This window comes from Equus asinus, chromosome 8, assembly GCF_041296235.1.
Source record: "Equus asinus isolate D_3611 breed Donkey chromosome 8, EquAss-T2T_v2, whole genome shotgun sequence".
Taxonomy (NCBI): Eukaryota; Metazoa; Chordata; class Mammalia; order Perissodactyla; family Equidae; genus Equus; species Equus asinus.
In genome coordinates this window covers 22,106,872-22,125,041 of record NC_091797.1, presented here as the reverse complement: position 1 = coordinate 22,125,041, position 18,170 = coordinate 22,106,872, and the positions used below count along the sequence as shown (strand labels likewise).

General features: G+C 57.6%; 1 protein-coding gene across 3 annotated transcripts in view; it reads left to right on the top strand.

Annotated features, from left to right (window-relative positions):
• TTBK1 (tau tubulin kinase 1) overlaps positions 1-16,904 on the top strand; it is a 41,610-nt gene extending 24,706 nt beyond the window's left edge. For all 3 annotated transcript variants that reach the window (XM_070514918.1, XM_044776712.2, XM_070514917.1), the window contains 2 exons: positions 11,227-12,800; positions 13,535-16,904. In XM_070514918.1, the coding sequence (XP_070371019.1) occupies positions 11,227-12,800; positions 13,535-13,922 (1,962 nt within the window). In that variant the 3' untranslated portion in view covers positions 13,923-16,904. The remainder of the gene's footprint in view (positions 1-11,226; positions 12,801-13,534) is intronic.
• The last annotated feature ends 1,266 nt before the right edge of the window (positions 16,905-18,170 follow it).

Sequence of the window (18,170 nt, the reverse complement as noted above, 5' to 3'; positions counted from 1 at the left end):
AAGGAGGGGAGGAGGCCTGAAGGTTTGCAAAATGTTTATTGCAGTGAGATTGTATCTGTGTGTGTGCTTGTGTACATGCATGTACACTTATAAGTGTGCTTATGTATGGAGCATTTCTGCATGTGGCAGGGCTGCCATGGATGGATGCTCAGGCTGCGCACTGCATAATTCCAAGGAGTGTCATTTACATAGACTCTAATGTGAATGCACCCACTGAAGTTGCACAGTGCTGCAGCCCTATGTGTGTGGGTGTGTATGAGCGTGCATGTGTGTATGTTAGGGATTCAGAAAGATATTTGTGCAGTCCTTGGTAGTTTCTTATGTACCTACTCTCATCCTGGCTCCTCTCTCCTTCACCTCTGCTTCCCTCCCAACTCAACTCTCTTCAACTCCCCAACTGTCTCTGGTTGGAGTAGAGGCCATAAGTGGCACCCTGAGGGCAGTGCCCTGGAGGCTGACTGTTCTCATGGATGGCCAGCCTTGTGGTATGGCTCATCCACATGAGCCTTGCCCACACCCACCACACTCCTTTCTCCAAAATCTGTTTCTTTCTGAGGATGTTGCATCTTCCCCATCTAGGAATGAAAGCCAGACTCGGGTCCTAGTACTCATGCCCCACCCCATCCCTATCCCACATGCTCACTTTTGAACCTTCCCTAATCCAAGCCTCTGCTGGCCTCCTGGCTGTTTTGGGTGGCTCTGCACCCTGCTGTGGCAGAAGGCAGAGGAAGGGTAGACCCTTCCAGAAGGGACAGAAAACACAAAGCACAAAAGTGAGGGGGTGGGATGAACAGTAGCCCCACTCCCCGCCTTCTGGCACTGCCCGCCTCTCCCCGCCTACCCTCTGGCCCTCTTCCCATCCTTCCAGCTAGAGGCAGGGGTGAAGTGAAGGGGTCTGTTCACCAGCCCACTCCAAAGTCAGCCGCAGCGGGGGCAGTGCCCCTGCTCTCTGGGGTTGAATGGAACCAAGCCCTCTGTTATCCGGCATTCCCTTCCAGAGGGTCCCACTACCCGACCTTGAGCACAGCTCCCACTCAGTGACCAGGACCCTGAGGTACTCTAAGATCCCAAAGTGCCTTGTGATTTATCAAAGACGATGGCACTAGCTTCAGCCTTATTTTAGCATTAAATACTTATTTCTGTTTCCAAAGCCTTTGGTTTCAAACCTACACACACACACACACACACCGCCCCCAGAACTGATACCTGTGGGAGAGGGTGTGTCCGCTAAAGTAAGATCCTGATTGAAAACATTTTGTCCTTTGGGGACATCCTTTTGCATGCCCTGCGCGGTAGAGGAGAGAGTGTCTCATAAGCCATAAAGCTCTGAGCTAACAGGGGGTGATCTTGATAACATTATCATCTTGTGACGGCAGCTTTGACTTGGGGAAGCAGCTAAGGCCAGTTCAAGCCATGTGTGTCGGATCAAGTTCCCGTGACGCTCAGCAGAGTCCTATGTGGTTTGGGGTTGTCTCCTGTCTCTAGGTCCCAGGCCGGTCGGTCGGGGAGTGGTGAGCGTGCCCTGTTGTCAGGCTCTTTTTCCCACCGGGTTTCCCACAGAGGAGGCCAGAATGTTTCCAGAGATGATTTCCCGCTTGGGGAAAGCGCACAGCCCCCTTACCCGGAGCCAGCTGTGCAAAGCAGCAGCAACCTTAGGGGTACTAGGAAAATGGGTGTTTTTGTACCCTATAGTCACACCCTGCATATGGCAGTGCCTCCAATGATTTATTTTTTTACTTTATTTAACAGTCACTGGCATGCGGCGCTTATTATATGCCAGGCAGTGATCAAAGCACTTTACAAAATTAACTCATTTAATCCTCCTAATAGCCTATGAGGTAGATCCCAGTGTTATCTTTTAATGGATATTATCTTTTCATGGCATTTAATGGATTAATCAGAATATTTAATTTACAAAAACATGTAAGAAACCCCGCCAATGCCGAATAACTGAGGTCTTCTTTGATAGGCCTTCTAAAGCGTTGTAACCTGTGTCTCGTATTTACTGGCCTCTCTGGTTGGCCCCTCCTCGCTCTGTGTAGGAAGAAGGGAGCTGTCTGTGAGCCAGACTCGCCTTCCTTCTCACCCCCACCTCGGCGTGGGATGGTGTCCAGGTCGGGGTCACTCCAGAGCACTGGGGTTGGTTGAAATGGCAGGACCCTCTTTCTCCAGAGACCCTAACCTCTCAATCCCACACGGGCCCAAGCACCGCATAGCAGCTCTGGGGATCAGGTGGGTGGAGTAAGAGTTCGATGAGAAAGCAGGTGCTCTAAACCCTGTCCTCGAGGGTGATGGGGTCCTTGGGGTCAGGCTCACAGACAGGGCAGGTACTGGCATCGTTGAGCACTGACCATGGGGATTTGGGCTGAGTGTCACCAACTCACACGGCAATAGGAGCAAAGCAATGTTAAGGAGTGGGCAGGTTCGGGGACTATGGTAAATAGGGGGACCCTCTGCCCATCCTCAGCTCAGCCAATTATTGCCACTATTTTCCAATTTTTATGTGACATCCCAATTTTTAATTATTGGCATCTAATTTTAAAAAACAGCTTTTTAAAGAAAAATCACTATGTGAGCCAAAAGCTGGTTTACAGGCAGAGACCCCGAACTCAGTTTTCACCCTCTGTGAGCCTGAGGACTCCCCACCCCTGCTTCTGTCCAGGGCGGCAGTGCTCAAAGGGGGACAGTGTTCTTCCCCAGGAACTCAAACCTAGTGGGCTTCTTAGAGGAGGCAGCTCCCGGCCAGTGGGGATGTGTGGTGTGTGCTGTGTGTACATGTCAGTGAGCTCATAGTGTGTGTGCCTGTATGTATGTGTGTGTGGGCTTGTTAGAGGCAAGTGGGGTCCTCATAGGACCAGCATTTTCTCTGTGGGACAGGACCCTGGGTCAGTGAAAAAGGCTCTAGTAAATTCTCAGTAATGAATACACCCCCCCACATACTCAAGGCAGCTTGGGTCACAGCAATAACCACTCGGCACTCATCCCAACCACTAGCATCCTGAACCTGGCCATCTCCCTTTGCATTTCCAGTTTTGGAGGAAATGGGCATAGCCCTGCCCAGCACATGGGGGACCGATGGCATCTCTGAGCCATGCTGGCACATTAGTCCTTGCTTCCCCAGCCAAAGGGAGCAGGCCCCTCTAATCCCAGGAAAAGCCAGGGGTCCTCTCAGTGGGGGGGGGGGGGTCCCAGAATCTTCCTTTACTATTTCTCTCCTCTGTCCTGCCTAGGTCCCTTTTTCTGGGGAGGGGTGGTGCTGTCTGCCCAGGCAGTGGTCAAGGGAGCCTGGGCCACTGGGGTGGGCAGAAGGAACTGTGGCAATGTGTCTATATTGGGTGGCCAGGGGAGGGGACCATGCTTAGGGAGGGTGTGGCGGCCCCTGGCTGTGGGAGCGTGGAGAATGCTGTATCCTCTGTTGTTCTTGAGTTGATTTGGTACCTGAGGATGGAAGCGTAGACCCCTAAGAAGGGCCTGAACACCACCCCACCCTACCCTTAACTCCACTGAGATTCCAACCCAAAGGGCAGGAAGCAGCCCACCCCCATGGGCAGTCCTTGGTAACAAGGGGCGTGGCAAATCACTCTCCTTAAGTTGGGGGGCATGTCCCCAAAGTTTGCATTATTCCCATTAGGGACAGAGGCGCCCCCTGGGACTGATGGGGTGAGCCTCTGAAAATTTTAAATCATCCTTCTCCCTAAGGGAGAGGCTCCCAACCTGAGGACCACATCCCTCAAGTATCCTAAACGGTTTCCCACACTACTCAGTGGACTTAACAGCTCAGGGAGACCTGAGCCTGAGTGGCCCCCCTCCCCCTAAGTAACGAGTTGAAAAGGAGTGGGGGAGGAGGGGCAACGAAGCCCAAAGGACTATGGGAACCTTCCTAGACCCCTCCTGCCACTTGGTTCCGCCGTCAGTCCCACCGCGCACCCTCCCTTCTACCTGCACGGCTGTGGGGGTGCGGGGGGTGGGCTTCACCTCGCCACACTAACCGGCCCTCACACACACACACTCCGTCCACTCTCCGGACAGCACACGAGCAGCCCCCGGCCGGGAGAGCACAGGATCGCGTCTCCGGGCACCTCGCGCAGGTTCATAACTGTAACGGGACCCCAACCACCACTTTCCACTCTGTCCTCGCCCCCGGGACCCGCCCGCCGTCCCTGCCCCTGCCCCGCGGCCTCGCACCACGAATGTACGTTCCGTCTTTTTAACTAGCTGCTGCGCCGCGCGACCAGGGTACCGCCGGCCTCCGAGCCCCGCCCCCGCCCCCGCCCCCGCCCCCGCCCCCGCCCCCGCCCCCGCCGGGCTGCCTGCTGCTAAAGTGTCTCTCGGGTTAACGCTCCCGCCTCCGCACCCCTGTGTGTTTGCTTCCCTCTCCCCGGCTCGCGGCGGCTGGGTCCCTGGCCCCGGGGTGGGGGGTTTGGGGGGAACTGGAGGGAAGACTCGCGCCCCAGTGCTCCCAGGGAGGGGGTGCAGACAAGGGCTGGGAGGCGGAGCTGGCCCATTCTCCAGGCTCGAAGAGCCCGGGTCGCCGCAACCCTGACTCCTGTTACCTCAACGCCCACTGGGCTGCCGCCTCCCGCGCCCCAAATAATTGGCCTTGCAATTGGATGCCAAAGAGCCCAGAGTTGAGGGGGAGTCAAGCTTTGAGCCTAGGTCTCTCAGAGCCACCCAACACCCCTTTTTACCCACGCCCCGGCGTCCGTGTCTCCTGCCCCACCCCAATCCACCACTGAGGGCCCTGGGGGTCCCCAAATATGTCCTGACTTCCAGCTCTTCTCCCTCTCCACCCCCGAAAATAAAACTCAGGGACCAACATCTGCTTCCTTTGCACTTGCTCCGTCGACCCCTCCCCCCCACTTGGAGGGGCTTCCGTGGGGGAGGAGGCGGGGTTCGGGGACCTTATGGGTGACAGTATTGAGCGAGGAGAAGGCTGGCCCCTGGCCCACGAGGGGTGGGACTGGTGGGATGGGGGAAGCTCGCCCCGGGGCCCAGCTGAGCCCCTTCCCTCCAGGGACCCGAAGATCCCCCTCCCAGTGTCAGGAGACGCTTCCTAATCGCGGTGGGGAGGGGAGCGAGGGATGGCAGGGGGTTGGCGAGAGGACTCTCCCGGAGGTCCCGAATCCCAGCCAGTTTATTCCTGAGCCTCCCCCTCCCATCATAACCCACCACCCCCGCCCCATTTTGTACTGCAATAATACTGTATTATAAGCTTGCACTATTCCCCGATCCCGGCCAGCGTAAGCATGCACGAAAATCTCAAAACCACACACACACGAAGATGGGACGCTTCTTTTTTCTTACTCTCTCTCCGGGGTGCGTCCTCAGTGTACACAGCGGCGTCGGGGGTCCCCGGGCCCGGGTAGAAAAGCATGCACTGAGTCCCCGCCCCTAGACTGCGAGTACTGTACAAATCCAACACTTGAAACCGACACGCACACGTGTGGCACCGCCACGGGGGTGGGACACGGACATGCACCCACGCGCACACGGCCGCGCACGGGCGAGGGTGGAGGGCTCCCTGCCGTCACGCGTCGCTGTGCGAGGGATCTTGTGCCTTTTTAAGTCCCTGTATGTTAATGGAGACAATCCGGAGAGCTTGTGTACTACCAAATCCTGATTAAAGACGCCTTCCAGGAACTTGCGCCTCGCCTGCTTTCTTTCATCCTCCTCCTTCCTAGCCCATCATTCGAGGCGGACCCCAACTCTTGGGGTGCTCAGTTGGCCAAAGGGCAGCAACTAGTCTTTTGCTTGGGGTGGGGGGCAAATTCCAGATTAGTGGCTCCAGCCTCGCACCTACCTGAGCCGGCAGTTAAGACCAGGGCAGTTGGGGACCGGTAGGGGACCCTAGAAGGTTTCAGCCTGGTTGAACTTGATCAGCCCTCACCTTTCTGGCTGTCTCCCTTCATCTGGAGGAGGCGTTGGGGGGTGGACTTTAGTCTCTGGAGTCAACTCCAGATTGTCAACTTGCTGGAGAGGGGATGGGAAGTAGGGGGAGGGTCCACCAATGACGGGTTCTCTGTGGATCAGACTATTGAGACCAAGTGTGTGGTGGGGGTGGGAAGCCAGGAGGCCAGAGAGCCCTGTGAGGGGGCCACAGGACCTGCCTCTGCCCCTCTGCTCTGCCGGGGTTCTGAGGTAGCCCTGGCCTCCAGGAGGTGGTCTGTTGAGAGGATCAGTGAGACTGGATTGTGCAGAGCCTGGGTGGTGTAGGGAACAGACTGTGGGGTGAGGGTGGGCGATGAGGGAGGGGAGGACTCCAGAGGCTTCCCAGACTGCAGGCAGAGAGGGGACAGGGAGGGGGGCCTCCCTCCCTCTCCTTCTCTCTGTCCTCCACCCCACCCCTGCAGGCCTGCGGCCACACAAAAGAGGAAGACACTTTTCTCCTCAGGGCCTAAAGCAAGTGTGGGGGCAGAGGAAGGGCAAATGCCAGCTGTGTTTCTTGACCCCTAGAGCCTTTAGGACGCCCACATGCTGTCAGCTCCCTGCCCTTGGGCAGGCAGGGATGGGCTGGGGACACTGAGATCTGGGGGTCAAGTGTGTGAGGATCTACATAGATGGAGGATTGGCAGCCACCTTCCCAGGTCATCTTACCCCTTCCACCCAGGACTGCCAGGGGCCAGTGCACCTGGGGAGGGTGGCACTCCTGCGTGTGGGGTGGAGGAGCAGAGGGAGGGCTGTTGGCTTGGCAGATGTAGTTTGAGAGTGGAGACGCAGACAGACAGGTGAAGAATCTGGAAAGGCGGTGGTGGGCAGAGGAAGCTGCACTGCGAGCTCCTTCTCATCTCCAATTCTCAGGCTGGGCACTTATGGCGGCGGGGGGGGGGGGGGGGGGGGGGGGGGGGGGGGGAGGGGAGATGGGAGGTGTGCACTGGACGGCTGCTGGGTCGGGGTGGGGGCACTGCTGTGAGAGGCACGAAGCCCTCCCCATCCCCCTCGCCCAGCAGGGGAGGCATGGGGTGTCAGGGCTCACCCTGCTGCTTTTGTCACTCAGCAGCCCCGCTTCTTCAGCCTTGGGACTGTGGGCTGATGTGCAGTGCACGGTGTCCGGGCTTGGCAGGGTCCAGGGAGGAAGGTGCTCTGTGCACCCTGTGTGGGAATGCTGGCGTGCGGAGTAGCCTTTCCCTGTGTGGGTGTCAGAGAAGTCTAGGCTGAGGAGAGCCTAGTTTTGTTGGTGGCAGGGGAAGAACCGAGTCTGATCCATCCACCTCCCTTCACTTGTCCTTCTGATTGAAGGAAACATGGACTTGGGCTGGGCTCTGAAGCTGGCAAGGCCGCAGCCCTCTGCTCTGGGCTCAGTGAGTCAGGGCGAGGGCTGGGGCTTTCATTGCCTCGCAGTGTCTCAGCGCCAATAGCCTGCCTCCCCTCCCCCTACGACTCCCCCTGACCACATCTCCCTTTTGCCAAACTCCATCAGAATCAGCAGGGAGCTTTAAAACAGACAGATTTCTGAGCCTCATTTCTGATCTACAGAATCTGGGGGTAGGACTCAGGGCTCTGTAATTTTAGAAAGTTCCCCCAGAGAATGGTGTCTGAGCCAGGCTGGAGAACCACAGTAAGCAAATTGGAATCATAAAAGGTGTCTGCCCTGGGAAGGGAGCAGGAAGGTGTGAGCTTCCCCAGACCCCGACTTCCTCTTGCCAACACCCAGCACTCTTGCTTCCCTCTGAGCTGGAATGGGGGATGTCACTGCAGTCCCCCTCCCATGATGTCCTCAGGCCTCTACAGCCAAGCACACAGAGGCTGTGTAGTGACCGCTGGCTGAATGGATGAGCCCAGGACCGCATGGGTGAATGGTGGAATACCCTTTGGGCTCAGGCATCCAGGAGAGGCCAGGAGAAGGTGAGGGAGGTCTTTCTTCTCTCTGAGGAGGGAGGAACTCAAGCCCAGGCCTGGCCCTCCCCAACATGGAGCCAGATAGGGAGAAGTGGAGGGCCTTTGAAACACAGAGGCCGGCACGCCCAGGCTGAGGTGGCCTTGGCAGCGATCCTCAGGGCAAAGCTGTCCCCACTCTGAAGTTCACAGCGCTTCCTGCTAAAGAGCAGAGGGTCCAAGATTTCCCCACATCGGAGGGTGTGAGGCCAGTGAGGCAATGGAAAGTTATGGGCTCTGGGCCACCCTGGTTGATGTGCTTTGTGACTTGCATGTTGATGCCTCTCTCCAGGCCTCGGTTTCCCAGTCTGATATTATCACTGATGCCTGATTTTCAGTTCTCACTCCTCCTCCCTCCCATGTAATAGAAGGGCAGGGCTTTGAGATGGAAGGAGAGAATGCTCCAGCTACAATCATCTACACGGGCACTGTGAGTGGAGGGGCCATCCTATGAATGGCGCTTTTCCAGAGAGATCCAGGGCCGGGCCAGAGGAAAACGTGGTTCTGCCAGGGATGTGCCAAGTGTCAGAGATGGGACAGGGAAAATTGGCAGAGGTTCTGCTGAGAAAGGATAGCCTGGTGGGGTTGAAGGATATCCTTGCCCAGAGGATGTGTCTGGTGCTGGGTGGTGAGTTCTGAGGTGGACAGAGGGAGACATGATCAGAGCTCTGTGTCTGTCTGCCTGTCCCTGGCTGTCAGTCCCAGCACCTACCCCATGGTCCCCACTTACCTAGGAGCTCACAGCACCCCCCCCCACCTCTGCCCAGTCATCTTTTCCAGCCTTAACATTGGTAACTAAACATGGCAAAGGGGCCCAGCACAAGGCCAGGCACAGAACCAGCACTTAATGTTTGCTAAATCAATGAATGAATAAATGAAGAATTAGAATGGCATAGAAAAAGAAAACAGTTGCTGGGGTCTGTGAGCCTGGATGTGAAGGGGACATGGCTTTAAGGAAGTTCCCTGCCTGGCTCACACAGCGTGTGCTGAGGTCCTGTCTGGGCTTGCATGCTGCCCTGTCTTGCATTGCTCCCCCAACCCCTATCAAGTCCTCACCAGTGGTGTGATTCGGAGGAAGATTATGGCGGCTGGGGAGAGAAGTCACAGCCTCGTGCAGATCCTTGGCGTTGGGGATTCCTGCCTTCCCCTTCTACCAGCCTTTGGGCCAACTGTTTGCACAGAGGCCTCAACTGGCCGAGCCCCTCTTGCCCCTCCCCTCCTCCCCTACAGGTGTGGCAACTGGGGCATTTCTGGAGTTGAGGAGGGAGGCAATGATCTCCAAACCAGAGCGTACAGGGCAGGGGGTAGCAGGTGGGGGTGGGAGGGAGTTAACATTTATCAAGCAGCTTCTATAGGGCAGACCCATTGCTTAGATGTCCTCATTTATGATCACAACATTGTGGCTTATGCATTATCCCCACTTCATTTCCTAATATAGAGATTGCACACTCCATGAAAATAAGGATCATGTCTATCTCGTTCAACACTGATCCACAGACTCGCAGCCTCTAACATGGTGGCCAGGACAATAGACATTCAAGGACTTCTTGAATGAATGAATGAAAACCCCTCGAGGGGCTCAGTGTATATTGGGAGAGAGAACTCTGTAAACACATGCATGGGGAATAGAGGGTGGAAGGTTCTCTAATGGAAGGACGTGGGAGAACAAGTCGAAAGGAGAGTGATGAAGTCTGCTGGCAGGTGGACAAGATGGCTTTTTTGGAAGAAGAGTTGTTTGAGCCACGTCCTGGAGGAAGAATGGGAATTTGTCAAGTGAACAGAAGGGGTGAGAGGGGCCCCCAGGGCAGAGGACACTGCCTAGGGGAAGACCCAGAAATGTGCGATGTCCAATGTATTCAGGGGCCTGCTGGTGGCATCAGAATGGCTGGAGCACCCAATGGGGGATCAGAGGGTGCTGCTAGAAATGAGAGTGGAGCAGAAGGTAGGAGCCGGATCATGGCGGGGGGCGGGGAGGGGAAGGACGGGACAGGGTTGCTCATGTGCCAAGCCACGGACTGGACTCTCTCCTGAGGACTGTGGGGGCCACTGTAGGTTTCTACAGGTTTGAAGCAGAGAGAGGGGGGATCAGATTTAAATTTCAAGACTACTCGGGCAGCTGTAGGAAGGATGGATGGGCAGTGTGGGATGGAGGAAACAGGCTGGTGGCTAAGGAACCACCAAGCAAGACAAGGCTGTGCCCATCGGGCTGGGGCAGATGTTTAAGAGGAACACTTGGTGGGACCCCCTGCGTCTGGATGGCACCTGAAGGTGCTGGAGGTGTCAGGATATCTCCGGGCTTCTGGTCTGGATGGGCTGTGTTTAGGAAGACAGAGGCCCAGTGTGTTCAAAAAGACTAACAAAGTGCTGGACACCATGGGCGCCATCCCACCTGGAACAAAGCCGTGCCAGCCCTGATGGGGCCCGGTGCATTGTGGGTGCTTGGGAGGGATGTGTGTGGATTGACGAGGGTGGAGCTGGAGAAGATGCGGCAGCTGAGGTCCTGATAAGGTGGTCAGGCTTTTCTAGTCTGGAAGGAAGGAGGCTAAGGGGAGATGTGGCGGGAGTCTAGAAAACCAAGAACAGGCCATTACATGCCAAGGACTCTGCACAAAGCTTCCAAGGGGAAAACTTAATCAAGTGAAAAGAAGCTGCCCTTCATAGGCTGACTGTGAATTGCTGGAGGAAGTGTGGACTCAAAACATACCTGCAGAGGGCTGGAAAATTCTGGGCTGACAGGTCAGAAAGGGGCAGGAGGGAAGGGGGCCCAGCCCGCACTTCAGGGAATGGAGCACAGCCCAAACTTGGCCCTTGTCCCACACAGGTTCTGGTGGCCCTGGGCGGCCGGCTCCCTGGCTGCAGAGAAACTGTGCCCTGTGAGGAGGCTGGCCGACACTTGCTGCTCCTCTCTGGACCTGGTTTCCTCATCTGTAAAAGGGAGGGTTGATCTCCATGATGGCTATGACGCCTTATAGTTGCCATTTTCTTCTTTTGATTGAAGTAGAGTTGGCTCTGGGTTTTGGGATGCACCTGGTGAGGAGGGGCGTTGGGGAATAGGAGATTGGGCGACAGAAAAGCCACCAGGATCAGGGCCTTGGACCTTGGGAGACCTGGAGCATGGACACACTCATTCGCCAGAGCTTTACTGAGCACTTACTAGGTGCCAGGGACCATTCCAGGCCCTGACGATAGAGCGATAGACAAAACAGAGCCAGTCCTCACGCTCATGGAGCCCACACTCTGGTGGACATATTGGGGCATGTAGGCCTCCTGGCCTGTGGGTGCAGTCCAGGTCTTCTCAGGCCCAGGGGGGCCTCAGTGGTGACCTCAGTGGGTCCCTGTGTGTGCCCCTTGCAGGTGTTCTCTGTGGCGCCCCCGTTTGAGGTGAACGGTCTCCCACGAGCTGTGCCTCTGAGCCTGCCCTACCAGGACTTCAAGAAAGACCTCTCTGATTACCGCGAACGGGCTCGGCTGCTCAACAGGGTCCGGAGGGTGGGCTTCTCGCACGTGCTGCTCACCGCGCCCCAGGTCCCACTGACTCCTGTTCAGCCTCAAGCTAATGGGAAGGAGGAAGAGGAGGAGGAGGAAGAGGAGGAGGAAGAGGAGGAGGAGGAGGAAGAGGAAGAGGAAGAAGAGGAGGAGGAGGAAGAAGAGGAGGAGGAAGAGGAGGAGGAGGAGGAAGAGGAGGAGGAGGAGGAGGAGGTAGTGGCCCTGGGGGAGGTGCTGGGGCCACACAGTGGCTCCAGCAGTGAGGGGAGCGAGAGGAGCACTGATCGGAGCCAAGAGGGTGCCCCGTCCACACTGCTAGCCGACGATCAGAAGGAGTCCAGGGGCCGGGCCTCCATGGCCGACGGGGACCTTGAGCCTGAGGAGGGCTCCAAAACGTTGGTGCTCGTCTCCCCTGGCGACATGAAGAAGTCGCCTGTCACTGCCGACCTGGCCCCCGACCCCGACCTGGGCACTCTGGCTGCCTTCACTCCTCAGCATGAGCGGCCCCAGCCCACTGGTAGCCAGCTGGACGTGTCTGAGCCTGGCACCCTGTCCTCCGTCCTCAAATCTGAGCCCAAGCCCCCTGGGCCTGGAATAGGGCCGGGGGCCGGGGCAGTGACCACAGGGGCAGGGGGAGTGGCAGTCACCTCCTCACCCTTCACCAAAGTTGAGAGGACCTTTGTGCACATTGCGGAGAAAACCCACCTCAACGTCATGTCTTCCGGTGGACAGGCCTCTCGGCCTGAGGAGCTCAGTGCTGGGGGTGAGCTGGGCCTAGAGGTACCGTCTGATGGGGGGGCTGTGGAGGAGGGGGTTTTTGTGCCCCTGGAGAATGACATCGCTCAGTCAGGGCTGGAGAGTGGTGCCCTGTCTGGACCCCCCAGGGACACCTCCGTGGAGGTGGCCACAGACTCACTGCCCAATGGCCCAACCCTTGCTGAAGGGCCAGCCCCAGCATCCCCGCTGGAACCAGGCCCGGAGAAACTGGCCACCGTCTCCCCAAGCCGCCTTGCCATGCCAGGCCCTCGCCCCCGGAGCCGTATCCCTGTCCTGTTGTCTGAGGAGGACACGGGCTCAGAGCCCTCCGGCTCACTGTCGGCCAAAGAGCGGTGGGGCAAGAGGGCCCGACCACAGCAGGACCTGGCACGGCTGGTGATGGAGAAGAGGCAGGGCCGCCTGCTGCTGCGGCTGGCCTCTGGGGCCTCGTCCTCCTCCAGTGAGGAGCAGCGCCGCGCCTCGGAGACGCTCTCGGGCACGGGCTCCGAGGAGGACACACCCGCTTCCGAGCCCACAGCACCCAGGAAGGTCGGGCAGGCTGCTGCCACCCGCAGCCGGATTCCCCGCCCCATCAGCATCCGCATGCCCACGCCTGCCACAGCCCAGCAGCCCCCCGGCAGACCCCACGGCGCAGCCCCAGCATCTGACTCAGCCATCACCAGCAGGTGAGAAGCCACTGCCAGCCCCAGGGTGGGCAGTGGGCAACCACAGAAGACCTCCACCAGCAGAGGCTTCCCCAGAGTGAAGGTCAGGGGCTACTGAAGACTCAGGGAGGACCTGCAGGGACACCTCCTGTCCACCCACTCCCCAACTAAGTCTTTCTTCTGACTCAGGTCCCAGCCCTGGCACTGGGTTCGAGGGAGTGGCTACAGTGAGCATGTCTGGAGGAATGCCAGCGAGGCCAGGCTTGGGGAAGGTTGCTGGGGGCCGGTGGGGTCCACACACAGCCTCTGGTGTGCCATGGGGCATTTGAAACCAAAGGATAAAGCCCAGAATAGTTGGGAGGAAACAGTATTCATATTAGTATAACCAATATATAATATATATAATATACCCATAATACAAAATACATGGGTATAATATAAAATATATGGGTATACTGTTGAGTAAAATGTAAAATCCATGAGAAATTTAAGGATGAAACAGAGAAGGCAGAGAAAGCCTGCAGCAAGCTCTTCCAGTAACAGCTTGGGAGCGTGTGGCCCCTAGAAGTCCCTCCCTGGAGGAGGGAGCACGAGGCCTCAGTTTACCCATCTGAGCCCTGTCTCCTCAGTCTCATCCAGCTCTGAGGATGCAGGACTCTAGGGCTCAGTGCCCAGGGAGATTCTGAAAATGTCTTTTCTTTTTGTTTCTTTGCCTCTGCTTTTCTCTTGCCTTCTGCCCTCCGCTCTTCCCGCAGGCTCCAGCTGCAGAAGCCCCCAGGGTCGTCCGTCGCTACTGACCTCCGCCCCAAACAGCCCCCCGGCCGCGGCGCGGGTCCAGGGCGTGCCCCAGCTGGCCCCAAGCCCTCCGCCCCGCGCAGTCCGGGCCTCCCCGCCTCCGCCCCGCGGCATCCCAGCGCGTCGCCCCGGAGCCAGTCCCTGTCCCGCAGGGAGAGCTCCTCCCCCTCGCACCAGGCCCGGCCCGGGGGCCCCCCACCTCGGGGCGCCCCGCAGGCCCGGGCCCAGCCTGACGGCACCCCCTCCCCGGGGGGCCCCAAGAAAGGACCCAGAGGGAAACTCCAGACTCAGCGCTCAGCAACCAAAGGCCGGGCGGGGGCCGCGGAGGGCAGGGCCGGGGCCAGATAATGACGCGCGCGGCGCTCGGCGGCCCCCCACCCTCACCCTGGCCCCCTACTCGCAGCCGGCCACACTGGAACAGCTCCCAGCACAGCCTTACGCGCCCGACGCGCGCCACCCGCGGCCCCAGCTTCCCGCCTGCACCCGCGAGGACGCGCGCCAGCACACGCCCCCGGCCGCTGGGGGATGCCCCGGCAGGGGAACGCCCATCCCCCATCTTCCCCCAGCTCCCTCCCCCATCTCCTCTCCTCCCCCTGCCGCCCCTCAGGTGGGACAGACGCACCCTCTGCCCCGGGAAGGCTCAGCCACTTTTCCCCGAGGACTCTACTAATGGGGTCGCCCTGCTCCCCCACCAGGCCTCTGCTGCTCCCCATGCTCCCCCAGGGACCTCTGCTTACACCTCCTGCGGCGCCCTTCCCTCTTCCCGGCCCTCATCCAGCCAAAGCCCCCCCTTTTCAGAGAGGCAGCCTCAAATTCCAGAAGTGAAGGCTCCAACCTCCCCCTAGGGGCCAACCCCACAGACTCCTGGGAGCTGCGTGGTCTAAAAGGCCTCTTCTCAGCTGCCAGACTGGGCTTGGGGAAGTGGGACCTAGGGGCCATTGGTCTACTCAGGTGTGAGGGGGCAGGTCTGACCTGCCCCAAAGTCAGCTTCTTCCTGGACACCCCTTGTGGGAGGCAGTGGGCAGGTGATGGTGGGGTGGGCCTGGGGGGTGCTTCTCTGCACCTCTAAGGTGCAAAGACTCCCTCCCCCTAAATTTGGGTGGGGCCTCAGGGGGAACCATAGAGTGTGTGGGCTTCCAGCCTGGGCAGATGTTTCCCAGTGGGAAGTAGGAGGGGAGTTTTAAAAAAGGTTTCACCCACTCTCTTGGCCCCCTGATCTAGTGCTCAGGACCCCTCACCATCAGGAATTCTTTCTTGCCATCTAACCTCAATCCCGCCCACTGCAGTTTCAGCCAACTTCCCTTTCTCCTGAGTTCAGTGGAGGTGGAGAATGGCTGGTTATCATCTTCTGTGCTGGCCCTTTGGAGATTCAGGGACTCAGTGCTGGCTGGGTCACCCTCCCTTTCCTCCTGGCTGTCGGGAGTGGGCTGGATCAGACCATTATCTCCCTCAGTGGGCAGAGAGAGCAGAAACAGGCAGGCAGACAGACAGCTGGCCCCTGGACTCAAGGCAGAAAGGCCCTTCTAACTTCCAGATTGTATGCTTGTGTGATGGGTCCAGCCCAAGTCCCCTCCCCTCCCAGCTCACCCTTCAGCCTGTCCCCTCTTATCCCAACCCCAGTCCATGCAGCTGAGCTGTCCCTGCAGAGGGTGAGGGCTGTGCTGCTCCATGAATGGATGTGAGGCCTCTTCCTGGGTCTTGCTCCTGCATAGCTCATCCCACCTCATCATGAGCCTCAACTGCCTTCGTCTGGGTTAAGCAGTACCCTGGCTGCAGAAGTGACAGCTAACCCTATCCAGGACAGGTCCTATCCAGCCAACCCTGCCTATCCAGGACAGGTCCCCTGCAGGCCTCTCCATCCTCAGCACCCACAGCCTCTGTCCCTTGGCCTGGCCCCTCTGTTCTTCCTTGGGTCACAGAGAGCAAAGCAAGATGACCATGGGAAGAGGAAGAAAGGCCCCAGCATGCCCCAGTGGTCTGGCAGCATCCAAACACCATCGCTTAGAAGGATGCCCACAAGGAAGTTGGCCCGGGGAGCAGCCTGGTGGTGCCGGCTGAAGCCTCTCATGGAGAGTCAGCAGGCTGGGGAAGCTGCTTCCGTGCCAAGGTGGTGGCTTCTCTGCAGACCAGCCCAGGGGAGGACTCCAGGGTGGACAGCCTTCAAGGTCTATCCCACGCTGACACAGAAGCTCCCAGAACACTCAGGAAACCTCTCTGGACAGAGCCCTCTTTGTCAACCCGAGACCCTCCCAAGGCCTCTACTGCCCTCTGGGTCCAGCAGAGGGGGTGGAGGAGGGGCCACTCTCTCCCACCTAGAGCTTCTCCGAATGACAATCAGCTCGTGCCAGATGGGGACCAGGGCATGACCCGTGGTGCCCAGATCCTGGGCCTGCTCCTTGCCGCCAACCGAACCGTGAATGTAGGGCCCCCAGCCTCACCCCTGCCGCAGGACCAACAACACCCTGGTTTGGTGTTGGGAGGAAAAAGGGGGCGGCCTGAGAGAGCCGCAGGCCCATCCCACCCCGCAGCTTCACCCAGCACTGGAGCTGGGCAGAGACGCAAAACCCTGTCTGCCCTTGGGATTCCAGGCCTCCCTAGGGCTCCCAACTGACCTCAGGCCTCTGCGTTATTGAATGTCATCGAGGTTGGGGGGGAGAGGGAGAAGGGGCAAGTGTGGGAGGGGGCTAGGGGACGGACTCTGCTCCTCCTCCGAGGAAAGATCCAGGGCAGAGGAATCCACACCTCTCAGTGCCCCCCCCTCCAGCTGCAGCCTCTTCTCCCTTGAGCGCCCATCCCTTTCACCAAGCCCTCCAGGTCTGAGCCCCTTCTCTATAAAACAGCATCACACCACCACCATCACCATCATACCCCTCCAGCACTTCCCCATCAAGACAGCCTGTGTCACTGGCTCAGATGCGGGTCTGCTCACCCCAGAACACACCTGCCCTCCCCAGCCGCACTGTGCACGAAGAGGATGCAGGAGAGGGGCCGTGCCCCAGGCACGTGAACTCCCCCCTTCCCAGCTCCTCACAGGGGCCTGGCTTGCTCAGTCTTCTCAGCTCCGGGGACCAGCCCTGGTGGGCATGGAGTAGGGGGCAGGGAGTTGCTCTTCCCCTCCCCTGGGAAGCCACTGAAGAATGTTTACATGCCAAACAGAATGTAACACCTTCCCCCATCCCTTCCTAGTCACTGCATGGCCTCTGCCCACCCTGTACCTGTCCACCCCCACCCCAACATCTGGAAGCCGCTGTCATGATTAGATTGGGTCTCAGAAGGGAAGTAGCCATCACACCATTAAAAAGCCTGTGGACCTTTCTTTCTGTTGGCCTGGACTCTTCTTCCTTTGCAGGAGAGGGCAAAACCTAGGCCCGGGGGCTGGGGGCGGGCAGGAGAGAAGAGTGTAGGCTGGTGGGCAAGTGAGGAGGGACTGTCATGGAGGCAGATTGTCTCTACAGGCAGGAAACAGAAGCTCAGGACAGGTACAGGTGACTTCTTCAGGGTGATGTCGGTGGAAGGGGCTGCCTGCCGTGTCTGAGAGCAAAGCTCGTGTGCTCTCACCTCCCCCCGGCTGCCTCTCCCTGGGGCCAGAGACTCCAAGTCTAGCTTTGTGCAGAGAGGGAGATGGAAGAATTTTCATTGCCTCGAGGTTAACTGACAAAAGTGAGAGTGTTTAGAAAACCATAAAGTACAGCAACTCACAGGCGAGGAAGAACGATGGTCATTATTCTAGCAAAATCTATGAAAATCGTAAATGAGCATCGCCTGTGACCCAGCGTCTCCACTTCTTGAAATGTATCCTATGGATATTTGTGTAAACTTGCAAAATTATACGTGTTCAAAGTTATTTATTGCAGCATTCTTTGCACAGCCTCATCTACAATTCTGAAACCCCAAAAATTCTGAAAACGGAGTTTTTCCATTAGATTGGCACAAACTCATTTGGTATCAAAATCTGACAAGATCATTTATAGTCTTTATTAATTCCACTTACCATACATGTTTGCAGTGGAAATTTTTTTTTTTTTTTGAGGAAGATTAGCCCTGAACTAACTGCTGCCAATCCTCCTGTTTTTGCTGAGGAAGACTGGCCCTGAGCTAACATCCGTGCCCATCTTCCTCTACTTTATATGTGGGACGCCCACCACAGCATGGCTTGCCAAACAGTGCCATGTGCGCACCCGGGATCCGAACCGGTGAACTCCGGGCCACCAAGAATCGGAACGTGCACACTTAACCGTTGCACCACCAGGCCAGCCCCTGCAGTGGAAATGTTAATGTGTTTGATTATGGGGTGCTGCCTTAGATCCTATTAGGGTGTTTCATAATATCTGGAACATACACTGAATTGCCTTTAGATGTACATGCACACATATGTGTAAAATCTGAATCCTAAAAGAAGTCTGATCCCAGTGGTTTGGCTAAGAGACTGGACCTGGAAAAGCAAAGGTTCAGAAGCAATCTCAATGTCCATTAGTTGGGGTTGATTAGCAGAGCACGGTTGCACTTGTGATGGGGATCCCCCCATAGAGAACTGTGAGGCTCTGCGGTGAAGAAGGTGGCCCTTCATATACACTTGTGGATGGGTCTCCAAGACTA